Source organism: Heptranchias perlo, chromosome 27 (assembly GCF_035084215.1).
Source record: "Heptranchias perlo isolate sHepPer1 chromosome 27, sHepPer1.hap1, whole genome shotgun sequence".
NCBI classification, from domain to species: Eukaryota; Metazoa; Chordata; class Chondrichthyes; order Hexanchiformes; family Hexanchidae; genus Heptranchias; species Heptranchias perlo.
The window spans coordinates 12454253-12470568 of NC_090351.1; the positions used below are offsets into that span (position 1 = coordinate 12454253).

The window sequence follows — 16316 nt, forward strand, 5'->3', positions numbered from 1 at the left end:
CATCTGCCCCTAGGTAAGGGCATCAAAGGATGTGGAGCAAAGGTGGGTAAATGGAGTCGAGGTCCAGATCTGGTTTAATCTAATTGAATGGCAGAACAGGCGAGGGGCTGAGTGACCTAATTACATTCCTATGCAACAAAAACCAATAATCTGAAATGCTATGAAAAAGACAGCAGGTGACTTAGCTGCTAGCATTTTGAAGTAGTGGTAACACTGTATGCAAATTTCCAGTCTTTGATTTGTTAAAGCCTTACTGTATCCTATTTAGCAAATCCGAGTGTTTAGGAAAAAAAATCCTAGCATTCATTCACTCTAAAATGCTATGAGAAAGAAGGCAGATGTCTTACCTGCTAGAGCTTCGAAGTGGTGGTGACATGGTATACAAATTACAATCTATGATACATTGAGCCTTGCAATGCTGGATTTTCACTGCTGGATGGTTGACCTATGTTTTGTCAGCCCAATGATTGCCATTCAAATTTACATTTATATCACTTTCTTTCGCTCTTGTATTAGTTCAGGACACTCTTGTTATTTCAGCTGAACAGGGAGATACTCACTTAATAACGCCTTTCTTGCGACTTTGAAGAATCTTGATAACTGTCTTGAGTCTTTCTCTTTCAGTTATAGTTGTCAACGAACTATTGTCCATTGTTAGTGTCATAAGCGGAGTATCTGAGGTTTAAATGTTGAATACTGTTTGTACAATTTGTGTGTTGTGGAATTCTTTTCTGTTCCCTGTTATATTGGATAAATAAGTTAATTTCATGGTCTAAATCTACAGTAAAACCATTTTGGAAACTAACCTTTAGGTATTCAGAAAGTAAGCTAATTGTATGCCTATCTTTACCTCTTAGTGTTGGTTTCCTTTGCTAATCCTGTTTAGACTTGTCTATTCACTTTTGATCTCTCACACTGGGCTTTAAAATGCATCATACTTGTCTGCAATTAGAGTCACTTCCTTTCTTTTCAGCTTATTTAGAAATAGATATTGCAAGGTTACATTGCTCACTTTATGTGCCACATGCTATTTGAAAGTGAAGGGACAGCTGATATGTTCAGGCTTCGGTCTAGAGCACATTCGTGGGGTAAACTTTCCTCCACAGCTGATTCAAACATTTGAATCTCTTTGGCAAATGATTACAGAAGAACATTGTACTCAAACTGAGATTCAGTGTCATGTTTGCAGTAAAACGTCATGTAGCTGTGGTGGCAAGTCCAACAAAATCTTATCTCTTGCACTCTGCGGAGCAATGATTGGCCTAAAACTCATTTTTTTTCCTTGTAAGGAATAGGCCTTGTATTTAACTAGTTCATTTTTTAAATGGTTCAAGGATATTTAGGTTTAAACACATCATTGCTGACAAGTGAAAATAAACTGGGATTCTGGTCTCATAGCTTCAGACACAATGTATATCAAATTCCTTATCTGGTTGGTCTACTTCTGTGTTCAAGGCTTTCTGCTCTAAAGTGTCTGGCTGCCCCCATTGTAATCTGTTTAATATCAGACTCCGTATGTTCTTTTCACAGACTGATCTTAGCCAGTCCATTAGCCAGCTGTGCTAATGATTGGTCAGAACCCTGGGAGAACAAATTGGTGAAACTGTTTAAAGCATATGGGATACCAAGTTTTATAAATAGGAGCACAGAGTAGAAAAGCAAGCAGGTAATGTTAAACCTATATAAATAATTGGTTAGGCCACATTTAGAATATTTTGCCTGGTTTTGAGTGCCCTGCCATAGGCACTTCTCAAGGCAACTAGAGGTGGGCAATAAATGTGGCCTTGCCAGCATCTTTGCCTACATCCCAAGCAGAAGAGGTTATGGTAGCCTCGTGGTTTTGGTATAAGACTAGCAATCCAGAGCTTGTGAGTTCAAATTCTACTCTAACAATTTGTGAAATTGAATTCAATACATCTGGTAATTTGTGGGCGAGCACCAGGTAGAATAACCACGCAAGCTTCTGGATTGTCATAAAAACCCAACTGGTTCACTGATGTCCTTAAGGAAAGGGGACCTGCCACCCCTGCCTGGTCAAGCCAACATGTGATTCCAGTTCCACATATGTGGTTGACTTTTAATGCCCTTAGAGCAACTATGCTGCCTTGCCAGTGTTACCCACAGCCCAAGAACAAACAAATAAATAAAGCATTAAGAAATGGAATGGTCAATGTGACTAAATGGAGATTTGAAGAACTAAAGCCAGATGTTCGTTATTCCATCTTATTGCTCACTTTTGTTTAAGCTTTTGGGGTAAACTGTATTCAATTCAACATGTTGCTCATATGCATTTTGATTTAGGTAACGGCCAGCATTGTGGAAAGAGCACCTCAATTGTGCAATTCACAATTAAGTAAATTTTGAACATTTAAATAGATGCTAAAATTATTTAATTATATTTCAAATTTTACTGGATTTTTAAACAGTCTTGTATTGACAGCAGTTCAGTAGGTCTGTGGAGCTAGTACAGTGCTAGCCGCAACGGTAATGTGCTGCTTCGTGTTTCATTGGACACTTAAATTGTCTTGGTATTTCTGTCGTTCACATGGGGGTCCTCACACACTTTGAAACCTTCAAAAACAAGAAGCAGCTGAGGAAGACCAAGAAGAGGCTGAAGCACCGGTTCTGGACAGAGGTCTACCAGGGTGCAAAGCTCTTTTACCTGTCAAGAATAGTCCATGGGGAATATCAGAAACAGGAGATTCTCAACCTGGGCCGATTTATCTCTGTGATGAAATTTCGGCTCCATGTGTGGCAAACAGCGCATTCTTATATCTTGGCGGACAGAATGGAAGACCTGACCAACCCTGAGGACACTTGCAGCAACCAGAAGTGTGACCGTAAAGTTTCGATATATGGTATCTGCAGGGAACATACTACAAGAGCAACAGTCAGATTCACATTCCAGGTGTGGGTGACTTCACAATGAGCGCAGTTATCTTCCTTCTGGGTCCTTGTCTCCACCCAGAGCAGCAGAAGAAATAAGTTGACAAAGAATGTTGGTTATGTTGCGTTTACAATATTTGTGATCCCATTCAGTCTTTGTATTGGTTGATTTTATTGGTGTGAAGAGGGGAGAAAACTTGTGTTGCTGTAATGTCACATAATTATTCAATGTGTCACTGGTAATAATTAAATGCTATTTGTTTTCCATGTCAAGTGGTGCAATCTGCAGCAGATTTTATTGGAAAGTAAACTAGGAACCTGTTTAGAAATACCTTCATTCATGGGTAACTTGATAACTTAGGTCAGTTAGATATTTGATCTAAAGTGTCAGGAAATTGAATCTGATTTGTTCAGACACGCATTGATAGTGACTCTTATATTGACCTTTTTGGCTGTTGGAAACTGTTAGCTTGATTAATACGTTATCCTAATTGAATAGACAGTCAATGATATACATACTGTTGTACTTAAGTGGCCCCTAATGCGTTTGCAACGTGATTTATCTCTACTCAATGATGCTCTCCTCTTATGAATCATTGTAAATTGTTTGTCAATATCATTAAACGTTGTCTTTTCGGGTCATATTCTGCCAGGGCATGAAGAGACTTTTGTCTTACTCTGCCAAACTTAGCAAACTAAATTCAATTCTGTGCTGTCAAAAAGGATCTTATCCTATTTGTACAAACTTTGACACGTGCTGCATAAAAGACTGTTGTGTGTCCTTTACAGTGCTGAAGCTGCTTTTAATAGCCTCGGCACTGAATTCCAGTGACGTTATGTGCATCAGGCATATGGTTTACTTGTTCTTAACCCTAGTACCCAAAATAGATTCAGAATGCATGAGTTCGATTGAACCCTAAAAGGGTTATCTCGGTCAACTGATAATTGGCCCATGTCTCTGATTCCGCCCTGCAGCTGTCTTTTTTTTTGCAAAGTTATGTCATTTGGATTTTAATGCAATTGTTTGGTTACGTGAGAGGACAGGTTTCATCTTTATCCAGTATGTGCAGCCTTCATGGTTGGTTTCTACTTCTAAATGGCAAATAAAACTTTGATAAGTTCATGTTGCACAATTTAACAAAGTTATCAAAGCACGCAGAAAGAAGTATGTATTACTTCGCTGAAATGGTCACAAATAAATGTATTAATGATGGAGGAAAAGAAACATTTTAGTTCTGTTTCACAAAGGTAAGCTATTCGAGCTGCATCCTTAAAATCTACCTATTCTTTTGTCTCTTTTCACTACCCAATCCTATCCCTACCTATTTATCCACACTTGAATCTTCAGCAGGGTTGCTGAGTAGCGATTGGGAGTGGGATTCTCCCCCCTCCATCTTTAACCAAGGAGTGCTGAGGTCAATTGCACTATTAGGAGGTGCCGTCTTTCGGATGAGATGTTAATTCGAGGCCCTGTCTGCCCTCAGGTGGATGTAAAAGATCCCATGGCATTATTTCAAAGAAGAGCAGGGGAGTTCTCCCAATGTCCTGGCCAATATTTATCCCTCAACCAATACCACTAAAAACAGATTATCTGGTCATAATCTCATTGCTGTTTGTTGGACCTTGCTGTGCGCAAATTGACTGCCATATTTCCTACATTACAACAGTGACTACGTTTCAAAAGTACTTCATTGGCTGTAAAGTGCTTTGGGATGCCCTGAGGTCGTGAAGGGCACTATGTAAATGCAAGTTCTTTACTTTATTACTTTTATCCTAGCAATGATTAGTTACCTTGGCACCGGGTAGATTTTGTGTACGTTTAACGACTCTGAAGGTTTGCACTTTGAACTTTTCTGCTGATTCGGTCAAGGGATACCCCAATATCAAAGTATTTCAACACAATTGCATTTTATTTTTTTGGGAATTAATTGTTAGATTTTTGTTAAATCCCCAAATTCATCTGTGTGTATACTGAATAAATCACAAATTCTACAACTCCAGCTTCCCTTTTCAGTTATTTTTCTTCTGCATTTGACACAATGCAGTCAGTTTTCTGGTACTTCAGCTAAGAAAAAGAGATGAAGCTTTCCTTCTATTACCAAAAACACAAAATGCTGGAAGATTTCCAACACTTCTTGGAATTTGAAGTATTTGATAATTTAATAAGTTAGGGTTCTGAAGCAAGTTAGTATGAAGCACTATGGTGTTGAGAACTGAATCTGAGCTCATTCCTGAGGTCAGCTTGGCGCTCTTTCATTACGATAGGTCAGTGTTCGAGAACTGAGTAATCTTTAAATTGACTGGTGCAAAAAAAACTTGATCCTGAAAGCAGACAACATAATTGGCTTATCAATCATGTTAAACAGATTAACGGTGAAAGGACACAACAAATGTTTAAATCCTTATGTATAATATGTCCATGTCTTTCTTACATTTTTGTTTGGACTTTTTTTGTGGAGTAAACCAGTATATTTTTTAAAAGCCATTAAATTTTGTGTTCCTGGTTGCTGTTCAGTCATTAATGTCAGTACTGCGAATACAAGATTTAAAATGAAAATGTAGCCATACAGTAAATCTAAATTGGTCAGCTCCTCAACCTTGGTGTAGAAACTCATCATTAGGCAGCTATTTAAGTCCAACTTCTCTGGTTTTGCTGGAACTTATATTTTGTGGTTTCTGTAGCTTTGGGCACACTTTCTCGTGATGGAACGCGGGTGCAATCAGGTTAGTTTTCTGTAATAAAGATTCTGAACTCTTTTTGTAACAATGGTATACAGAAATCAATTGTTCACAACTGCAGAATATATTACTTCATCAAAACAGATTGTGTTGTAGATCAAAGTTATTCATTGTAAATATTCCCCTGCTTTCTCCTTCTCCGCCTGATGATCGGAAGATGGTAGGGTCAGTTGTGGAGTATCTCCACAGGCTTGATCGATCTTGTTCCAACAGGCAGGTGGCTGGTTTGGGATTATTCCCTCTTTTTTTCTCCCTCAGGGGCGTAGGAACTCAATTAAAAAAAAAATTACTTTTCATTTTGTATGTTAGTTTCTTATCTTCCCCTTTCTTGTGTCTTGCAATATGCATTTTTGAGCTGAGAGGACAGGTGACCTGCTCCCAGACCTCGCCAAATGCCATTCTGAAACTGGCCAGTAGCAGGTCCCTTTGTGGAAGTGACTGGGTTCCACTTGGTGCAGTTACAATATATCCTAAATCAGGAGCTCAGCCTGTGAAGAATTTTCGACACAAATCCCTGCCCTACTGTTCCATGGCTCAATGTGTTGGGAGTAAAGAATACTTTGTCTACACAAAGCCAGCAGTGTTCTGTTCAATATTGGAAATATACATTTAGGAACAATTTGGTGTGTTGAAATTGTCAGGTATTATGCAAAGAAAACAAAATGATAGTAAATGGAAGGAAGTTGAGCTGGTCAAAAGGCATAGTAGCTATTGGGCCTTAATGAAAAATTTAGTGGGCTGAAAGAAAGCAGTTGGTTTGGATTTAAACCCATGGTTGCTTTTTTTTTTGCAATCTGCAAATGTATGAGTCAAGGATTTGAATTTAGGATTTCTGAGTTGTGGGGGAACAGGAAAGGAAAAAATTAGCATGGAGGAGTTCCTGAGCAACATAGTGAGCATAGTAGCTAAGTTATTTTAGTCAGTAACCTCTTCTGACCCATCCTGGTCTCCTTGGGCCATTCTGATTTGCGCCTGACTTGGTTCCTGTGTCTAATGCAGCTGAGCTGGCCTCAACAGGGCAGCCAAGATGGGGAAATCAGTATTCCAACTGCACTGGTGTGAAAACTTCACTTCTTAATTCAACTTCCTCACATTTTTGGCCCACCACCAACTTCTCCATCTCTTTTTTTTGTTCTGATTGTCTTGTGAAATTTTTCAGTTTCAACAGAAATAGGATGACCAGTGATCAGGTTTCATAATTTTTTTAAAGCTGCTGGTAATGGTCACTCTTGAAAAGTAGTAGCTTGTGTATGCACCACCTTGTTCAGCTTGTGACTCAGAATTTCTTGCCACATGGCCCCTTTAAAACACTGAAACCTCAAATATTGCTAGCACATGATATGAACTGTAAAATTTTGTCTAATTTGTGCCCTTTCATTTGTTCTTATTAATGTTAATGGTTTGTTTGATGAGAGAGCTGGAATTTACAGAAAAACAAACTTGCTCTGAAAATGGTCTTGTGCTAAATGGAAGAAAAAGGCATTTTTTAAGTGGGGTGGGTGCGTGGCCTTGCAGTGTTTGCAGGGTGCTTTGCACGTTGTTCTGTGTATAAAACCTTGCTTGATGTCTTATTTACATCTGCATGGTGGGGGAGGTTGAAATTGGTAAGAGAATAAACATTTTGTCCAGGGTCATCACCAATAACTTCATGAATTGTGGCCTCCTTTTGATTTTTAAAATCAATTATCAATGATTTCATGAATATTCAGAAATGCAAATAAGTTTCCTATATTTGTTGCAGACTTGAAATAAATTTTCTTTGCACGTTAATTACTGTTTCCAAAGTGCTACTATATTGTTGGTTATATTGACTGCAAAGGGCTCTTGGGTCATTCTTACAAAGCAAGTTATAGCAGCACCTTGTGGACAAATTGAATATGACCGTGGTTGTCCACTTAACTAGCAAGCTATTGTCATTAGGAAGCATATGGATGTTAGACTGAACACTACAGTAGGTTTTTGTTTCTATTCTTAAAACTGTCTTTTATAATGTGGATGCTATGGATTGAGATAAATTGGCAATATGATACATAGGACACTTCTGTGTTCTTAGGGCCTGGTAATTAGTTTTGATTGGGCACAGGTGTTCTGCTTAAGGTAAAGCTAATTTAGTTCCTGCTGTGTGCTGCTGTGTTTTTTTTAAAAAAAGTAACAGCACATGTTAATGTGACTGTTTGTTTGTGCTGCGTCCTTTTTATCTTGAAGATTACTCCAGGATAAGGCTCTGCAATAGCTGTACTTTGTGTATTAATCTGAATTGTAAACAATTTTACAACACCAAGTTATAGTCCAGCAATTTTATTTGAAATTCACAAGCTTTCAGAGGCTTCCTCCTTCCTCAGGTGAATGTTGTGGACAACATTCACCTGAGGAAGGAGGAAGCCTCTGAAAGCTTGTGAATTTCAAATAAAATTGCTGGACTATAACTTGGTGTTGTAAAATTGTTTACAATTGTCAACCCCAGTCCATCACCGGCATCTCCACATCATATTAATCTGAAGGTACCCCTATGTACCCATTCATGTATTTGAGGTTAAAACTTTTTTAGAAACTCTATAAAGTGGCGAGCTTTGTGATTTGAGCTACCAACTTTGTAGTATTTCTGAGGCTAGACAGTGAAACATGATGTGTCTGCATCTAAACTTGGCTCCCAGTGCAGCCGTAGCTGATGCTTGATCAAAATGTAACCAGTTTCACTGCTAAGCCACAGGTGTTCAAACAAGGTAGGTGATCTGTACAGTAAGTACCATTCACCCTGCAGTGAGATTTTTAAAAAACCTCAAGAATGTTTTTAAAAAAAAGTTAAACAGGTTTTACCTGTTCCCTCAACTCTTATACATATATGGAAGGAAGTAATATGCAAAAGATCATGCGCCAGCAATCAAACAACATCTGACCCACAACATCCTGGGCCTCAGTATCCCAACTCCAACCAGGGTTTTTTCTTAGCTAAAGCCCAACAGTGCATCCCATTTGAAGTGGTGGCACACCGACCCCGCCCAGACCTCCTCTCACCCTTTTGTAGTTTTTGGAAAATAGCCCAGTAAGACAAAATCTTGTTCTCTCAGGCTGAAATGGGAGAGATTCTTTGATCTAGTCCTCATTTCTGGCCCATGGACAGTGGTACATTGGAATGTTGAAAGACTCCTCACTGTAACAATCAGCCTATTTTCCTGCAGTCTTAAATTTTGATCTATGTCACAGCGTTTTTTCTCTCTTGCTTTGAACCTGTCCCATATATCAAGCGCCTACATTTCTGCAAATTGATAAACAGCTGGGAAGAGCAGAGCAAGAGTACCTCAAGTTAGCACATTATTTTTTTCAACTGCTTTTAACCCCCTTCTAAATGGCCGAGCTGGAGTTAATTTACTGCTGGTGAATTGTGGATAAAAGGCCACAAGGAATCAGTTTTTTTTTAAAAAGCATATGAAGGTGGGAAAAATGCAATTGCTGCTTGAAGTTGTACAAAGCAAATGGACTATAAAAAGCATAATAGCATGTTCCATCATGTTTAAACATTCTGAGCACATTTTAGCTGTGTTGGCATTGAATTCTCCTTTTTTTTGTGTGTTTTGAAGATTTAGAATTTTTTATATGTTTACTCCTATGAGGGGACAGATCCTCTTAAATTTCTCTTGACAGGACTGAAGAACTCTTGTGCCTGACGTGGTGATCTCCTTCCATGTTACTGTGTGGATGCCCTTTGTCGATTTGTCGTCTTATGTTTCCTCGCAGCAATGTAGCTAAGATCAGTGTGATAGAACAGTGTCCCTCCACCTCACGATGTCAGGCATTTTTGTTCCAGTGCACTATCATAACAATGTATAGAATTGCCCTGTTAGAAAGTTGTGTTTTGCAAGCAGTTAGTGCTATTAGAGCAGGGATTGTCTTTTTTTTTATTGATGATGTGGAGATGCCGGTGATGGACTGGGGTTGACAAATGTAAGGAATCTTACAACACCAGGTTATAGTCCAACTGTTTTATTTGAAAATCACAAGCTTTCGGAGGCTTTCTCCTTCGTCAGGAGGACGAAGCAAAAAGCCTCCGAAAGCTTGTGATTTTCAAATAAAACAGTTGGACTATAACCTGGTGTTGTAAGATTCCTTACATTTTTTTTATTGGGGAGGGGGGCTAATATTTCTGAAAGGAAAAATTATTATTTTTTTTTCTTTTTCAGCATTTGGAGAGGACCAAATGTCAATTGTGTGGACAGCTCAGGATATACTCCACTGCACCATGCTGCTCTTAATGGACAAAAGTAAGTGAGGTGCTTGCAGGCAAAACATTTGGATTTGTGATCACAATTTTGATGATTGAGGGAATGGAGCATTGAGTAAAAACTGATATTGTATATCTTGATCAACCACAAATCTTGCTGTGATATTCACATCAGCGAATCAGAGCAAACACAACTGTTTGAAAACTAAGCCATAAATAGAATCGTAATTTTGGTTTAAAGTATACTTTGGAAACTGAGGTTCAACAAAGCTATGTGGAACAGATACTTTTAATTTGAAGTTGAAATTTCACATGATTTTTTTTTCTATTCTGAGGAAAACTCAGTTGCTGTGATACTGAAGTATAATTAACTTCCTGAAATTGAATTCACTTTCATAACTTGAATATTATACATGTTGGCCTTCACGTAGACATTGGGGAAATATTTTCCCAAGCTGCGTGGGAAGTGTACTGGAGTGGCAGCCTGGCCTGCTGTCATAGGATGTAGGTTTGCACCTGCAGTTCCTGTGGGTAAGTCCACAGATCCCTGAATGTAGCAGAGCAGGTGGATAAGTTGGTTAAGAAGGCATACGGGATACTTTCCTTTATTAGCCGAGGCAAAGAATATAAGAGCAGAGAGGTTATGCTAGAACTGTATAAAACACTAATTAGGCCATAGCTTGAGTACTGTGTACAGTTTTTTGGTCACCACATTACAGGAAAGATGTGATTGCTCTAGAAAGGGTACAGAGGAGATTTACGAGGATGTTGCCAGGACTGGAGAATTTTAGCTATGAGGAAAGATTGGATAGGCTGGGGTTGTTTTCTTTGGAACAGAGGAGGCTGAGGGGAGATTTAATTGCGGTGTATAAAATTGAGGGGCCCAGATAGAGTGGACAGGAAGGACCTATTTCCCTTAGCAGAAAGGTCAATAATCAGGGGGCATAGGTTTAAAATGATTGGTAGAAGGATTAGAGGGGAGTTGACGAGAAATTTTTTCACCCATAAGATGGCGGGGGTCTGGAACTCACTGCCTGAAAGGGGAGTAGAGGGAGAAACCCTCATATTTAAAAACTACTTGGATGTGCACTTGAAGTGCTGTAACCCACAAGGCTATGGACCAAGAGCTGGAAAGTGGGATTAGGCTGGCTATCTCTTTTTCGTCCGGCACAGACACGATGGGCCGAACAGCCTCCTTCTGTGCCATAAATTTCTATGATTCTATGATAAGTGTGAGGTCATCCGTGTTGGATCTGAGAAAGACAAATCGAAGTATTTTCTTAATGGTGAGAGACTCTGAACTGTGGAGGAGAAAAGGGATTTGGGTGTCCTAGTGCACAGGTATAAAAAGTAATCAAAAAGGATAATGGAATGTTGGCCTTTATCTCAAGGGGATTGGAATACAAAGGGGAGGAAGTGATGCTTCATTTGTGCAGAGCCTTGGTCAGAACCCATCTGGAGTACTGCGTTCAATTTTGGGCAACATACCTCAGGAAAGATATAAAAACAGAAAATGCTGGAAACACTCAGCAGGTCAGGCAATATATGTGAAGAGAGAAGGAGTTAACATTTCAGGTCTATGACCTTTCATCAGAACTCACAAAGATATCAGGAAAGATATTTGGAGGGGAAACACAGTGCAGATTCACCAGAATGATACTAGGTAGTAAATGGTGAAATTATGAGGACAGGTTGCATAAACTTGGTTTGTATTCTCTTGACTTTAAAAGGTTGAGAGGTTGTCCAATCGAGGTCTTTAAAATTGAAGCGGGATTCGACAAAGGTAGGTAAGGAGAAACTATTTCCCCTGGTTGGGGAATCCAGAATAAGGGGGTATAATCTTAATATTGCTAGGCCATTTAGGAGTGAAATCAGGAAGCCCTTTTTTTATACAAAGGGCAGTGGAAATCTGGTTCTTGCTTCCCCATTGTCTGTGGATGGTGGCTGGGTCAATTGAAATTTTCAAGGCTAAGTTTGCTAGATTTTGTTAGATACTGGTACTGAGGGATATGGATTAAAGGCAGGTAAATTGAGTTGAGGTACAGATCAGCCATGATATAATTGAATGGTGGAACAAGCTTGAGGGGCTGAATGTTCCAATGTTCCTTTCATAAATTAGAGAACTGGTTCATCACAGAAAGTTGCATTTGAAGCCTAGAAGATTGTCTTGGAGATGGGAGAAATATTTGCTCAAAGCCTTACTCTAGTATCTCTGTTGTACCTCCCCAGTCGCTAGGCATAGCATAGTTGTGGTCTGGGAGAAGATGGTGTTACCCACTTTATCACCTGTAGATGGTGTGTGGTGATCTCAAAGAATACAGAAATAAAAATATACTGTACCTTTTTAAAAAAAAAAATCTTAGTTGAAGCTTAACATAGTTAAAAGAAACTGGAGTGGACTGTGCAATAAACATTTAGTTATGGTTAATTCAGAACACTGTTGGTATGCCATGCACTCAATTATGATTTAGGCAGACCAGTTTGAAAAGTACTGCAGGATTTTATAGTTGTAGTTTCTGTTTTAAGATTTGTTTAATATGCTTGTTCTTGCTCATAGGGAAGTGGTTGAAATGCTGCTGAAGAATGAAGCTTCCACTAACATTGCAGACAGCAAAGGATGTTATCCACTTCACCTGGCTGCTTGGAAAGGGGATGCACATATAGTCAGACTTCTTATTCATCAAGGACCATCCCATGCAAAAGTCAACGAACAGGTCTGAAGTCTTAGAAGGGTTTGTGAAAAGTAGTGTTGGCGGATATGTATTTCATCTGTTTTATAAATGATGGAATGTATCTTAATTTTACATTTCCTCTTGTTGACATTCAGGTACTGTCAAAAACTCTACAAAGAGGTGGGGACCTGAAAAGTAGTTCTGATCAGGGATTTATCTTGTCATGGCCTAAACTTGACTGCTGCGATATCTTGGTAGAAGCTTCATTATAATAGGTTTACAGTAAGAGTTTCTAGCAGCAAGGTTTTACAGTGACTGTGGCACAACAGTAAACCCCTAAATACATTCCCATTCCTTTTGTACTGTAAATCTGCTTTAGTGCTATTTCCAATCGACCACACAAGTCTCTTGGACTGAAAACTGACTTTCATATATTCCATGAAAATTTCTTGGGATCAAGGCATACTCTGAGCAATATTCAACATTCCATTTTTAGTTACTAGTGAGGTTTGCTCATAAATAAAGTGGCACTGATAAATAATGCAAGCCACTTCTCACCAGCAGCTAACATTTCCTTGACCTGCCCTATGCTCTATCAGTCTGATCACTAACACCGGCTGTCTGAGCTCAAAGTGCCAATCAAAATGTTTAGTTGCTTGTATCAGGAACAAAAAACATCTTCCTTTGGTAGTGATATGATTTTAACCCTTGTGGAAATTTAACTAGGGAGCCAACACCTAGCTACTTTTTAAAAACAAATAAGATATGTTGGCCTCAATTGCTTGAGTCTTCTATATTATTTGCAACCTTCTTAAGGTTGTGGAATGGACAGTCAATGAATCAAAAGCAAATTGTTCCTTAGAGCATTCCATATAAGGGAAGGAAAGCTTGAGGGTAGTGCTTTCAGCATGAAATATTCCCTAATTTACCCAATTTCAAGGAACATGTTAGCATCTTGAGATAGCTTCAGTCTAATGTTTTCCTCTGTACCACTTTGTCCCTATATTGCTTGGTGTATATAGCTATAGCCAAGCAGCACTAAGTTTTCCCATCTTGGTCTCATCCAGATTAGCTTTTAAGCCAATCTGCAGCAGTGTGTTCCAGGTAATTCAATGGAGTTAAAGTGATCACACATGACCACACTTAGTGATTAAAAGCTTCAAGGAGAAGGCTGCTGTGGGAGGAGTAGTTTGAATAACTGCTCAATTTCCTCTCTTCTCCACCCCTGCCCTTGTCTTCCACAAGTTGCATCAGACAAATAAAAGTAGCCTACGATAAGCGACTAATTACTGGCACATTTCAGATCTTTTTCAGGAATGTATTGCGCAGCTTCCCAACAATTTGAAATATAGCTTTTGGTTACAAGGTCACTTTGTTTTTTTTACACAGGAAGAACTCTGGCTAACTTATTTTGTTTTTGAACAACCCATGGAAATGTGCTTGTGTAACTCACAAGTAAATCAGTTCATTGTCCAGCACTATTTGGACAGATAATGTGTCTTGTCAAAAGGTGAAACTGCTAAAAGACAGACTGAGGTATCACATACTGAGAATAATTATTGTCGCTCAGTATTTGGGTGCAATGAAGAATAATTCCACATTGATTTCCCTTTAGGGTATTGAAGTTTGTGGTGAGTCATGCCACTGTTGTTTGCTTTCTTCAATATTGAATGCATCAAAATGGTTTGTACTGTACTGAGCTACATTTTGGTCTGAAATTTATGGGAGGAGTTAGAAAATAAATATTGAAAGTTTATGCACATGTAATGTACTTGAATTGATCTGTATATACTGTTAAGATAATTGGTAAGTGCACTTGTATTGAATATCTGAAGGGTGAAAAATATTGGAGTCTTTTGTGTTTATGATGCGTTATTTGCCCATATTATGTGTCTCCAAATCATTGTACATCAATATGGAGACTAAGAAATATGGACACACACTCTGCTTTTATACAAACCAGGCAGATATGTCTGCACAAAACAGCACTTGGGATACTTGGTGCACTTAAACTCAGTAGGCCAGCACAATATTTTAAAACTTACTTTGATTACTTTTTTTACGTGCAATGAGAGTATTAGTCCTGGGGAGTGGAACACTTTTCCACTGTGACTACCCACTGTTAGCATGAAGAATTCTGTCAGGTATAGTATAATAAACCTCCTTGTACTCTGCCCCAACAATATACCTGAACCCTAACCTCAGGAGAGCATCCCAACCACAGGGTGAATTTCTCCTTAGAAGGTGTCGAAGTGAGATATTCAGAATAGTTCAACTTTGTGCCAATTTTTGTTTCTTGACCTGTGTCCTGATTAAAAAATTAGGCTGAAGTTGCCCAAACTCCTTATGAGCACACTTTTTTTTTAATGATTATCACTTTGGGGTTCATCAGAGTTTAACATTAACAATATGTTGAAATCACACATTCTGAATCATATGTTTATTTATTAAGGTTTGAAATTGAGGGGACCCTGATCCCGAGCCCATTGAACTCAGAAGTAGTTGGTTTTGAAACTGCTGGTCTTTTTTTGAAGAGCAACATATTTACAGAAAAAATTCAAAATGCTGCTAGTTCTTGGATAAAGTTTGATTTATAAGTTCAATTCTTTGCTTTTGTATGTATTAAATGTACAGTTAGATTTTGTATAACCTGCATGAGATTAATGTATCTACAACGTTATCCTCCATCAAATAGTTTTACAACCACTTGAGCAGAGAATTAGATCGAGTCATTACATTAAGCTACTTGTTCTATTTTTGACATAAGGGAATGATTTTAAATTCCTGGTCCTAACTGATTTAGTACCTCTATCTCTTTCCCATTGCTTGTTAAAAGGAATACAAATGATTGCACTGAGACACTTTGTTGATCTGTGCTACTGACCATAGGCTTTGCAAGTATTTTGTAAATTTTTGGGCAAGAACTGAAACTGTAGGATCATTCAGAAAGGACAGCTAAGTCCAGTGTTTAGAATATTTGGAAATTACTTCAGGTCTACTAAAATTCAGCCATTTTATTTTCTTGCATCTGACAAAATTAATTCTGCAATTATATTTTGCTATTAACAAAGTTTTATTGCAAGCCAGAGTTTTATAATATAGCAGTCTGGCCTTTAGTACTTAAGAATGTAATCAATAATTCTCTTTTTTTTCATTCTCCTTGCTACTTAGCAGTTAGTGTTACTTCATGAAAGAAAAAAGCAGCTTTAAGTTAATTTCCTTTAAATTAGAGTAGAATAATATCATTTCAGAAATATAAAGATAACGCTACAAATGATAGAAATCTAAAATGAAAACTCAAAATACTGGAAATAGGTAGTAGATCAGTTAGCCATAGAACCATAGAAAAGACACAGAAGGGGGCCATTCGGCCCATCGTGTCCGCGCCGGCTTGAAGAACAACCAGATGCCCATTCGAATCCCTCCTTCCAGCACCCGGTCCGTAGCCCTGCAGGTCCAGCTACTTTTTAAGAGTTGAGGGTCCCTGCCTCTACCACCAATTCGGGCAGCGAATTCCATACACCCACCACCCTCTGGGTAAAAAAGGTTTTCCTCATGTCCCTTCTAATCCTTCCGCCAATCAGCTTAAATCTATGTCCTCTAGTTCTTGAACTCTCCACTAGGGGAAACAGGTACTTCCTGTCTACTCTATCTAGGCCCCTCATAATTTTGTACACCTCGATCAAGTCACCCCTCAGCCTCCTTTGCTCCAAGGAAAACAACCCGAGCCTGTCCAATCTCTCCTCGCAGTTGCAATTTTCAAGCCCTGGCAACATTCTTGTAAGTCTTCTCTGCACACT

General features: G+C 38.7%; 1 protein-coding gene across 8 annotated transcripts in view; it reads left to right on the forward strand.

Moving 5' to 3' along the window:
* LOC137344410 (ankyrin repeat and SAM domain-containing protein 1A-like) overlaps window positions 1–16316 on the forward strand; it is a 345223-nt gene that overhangs the window by 66983 nt on the left and 261924 nt on the right. For all 8 annotated transcript variants that reach the window (XM_068007344.1, XM_068007345.1, XM_068007349.1 and 5 more), the window contains 2 exons: window positions 9804–9884; window positions 12402–12558. In XM_068007344.1, the coding sequence (XP_067863445.1) occupies window positions 9804–9884; window positions 12402–12558 (238 nt within the window). The remainder of the gene's footprint in view (window positions 1–9803; window positions 9885–12401; window positions 12559–16316) is intronic.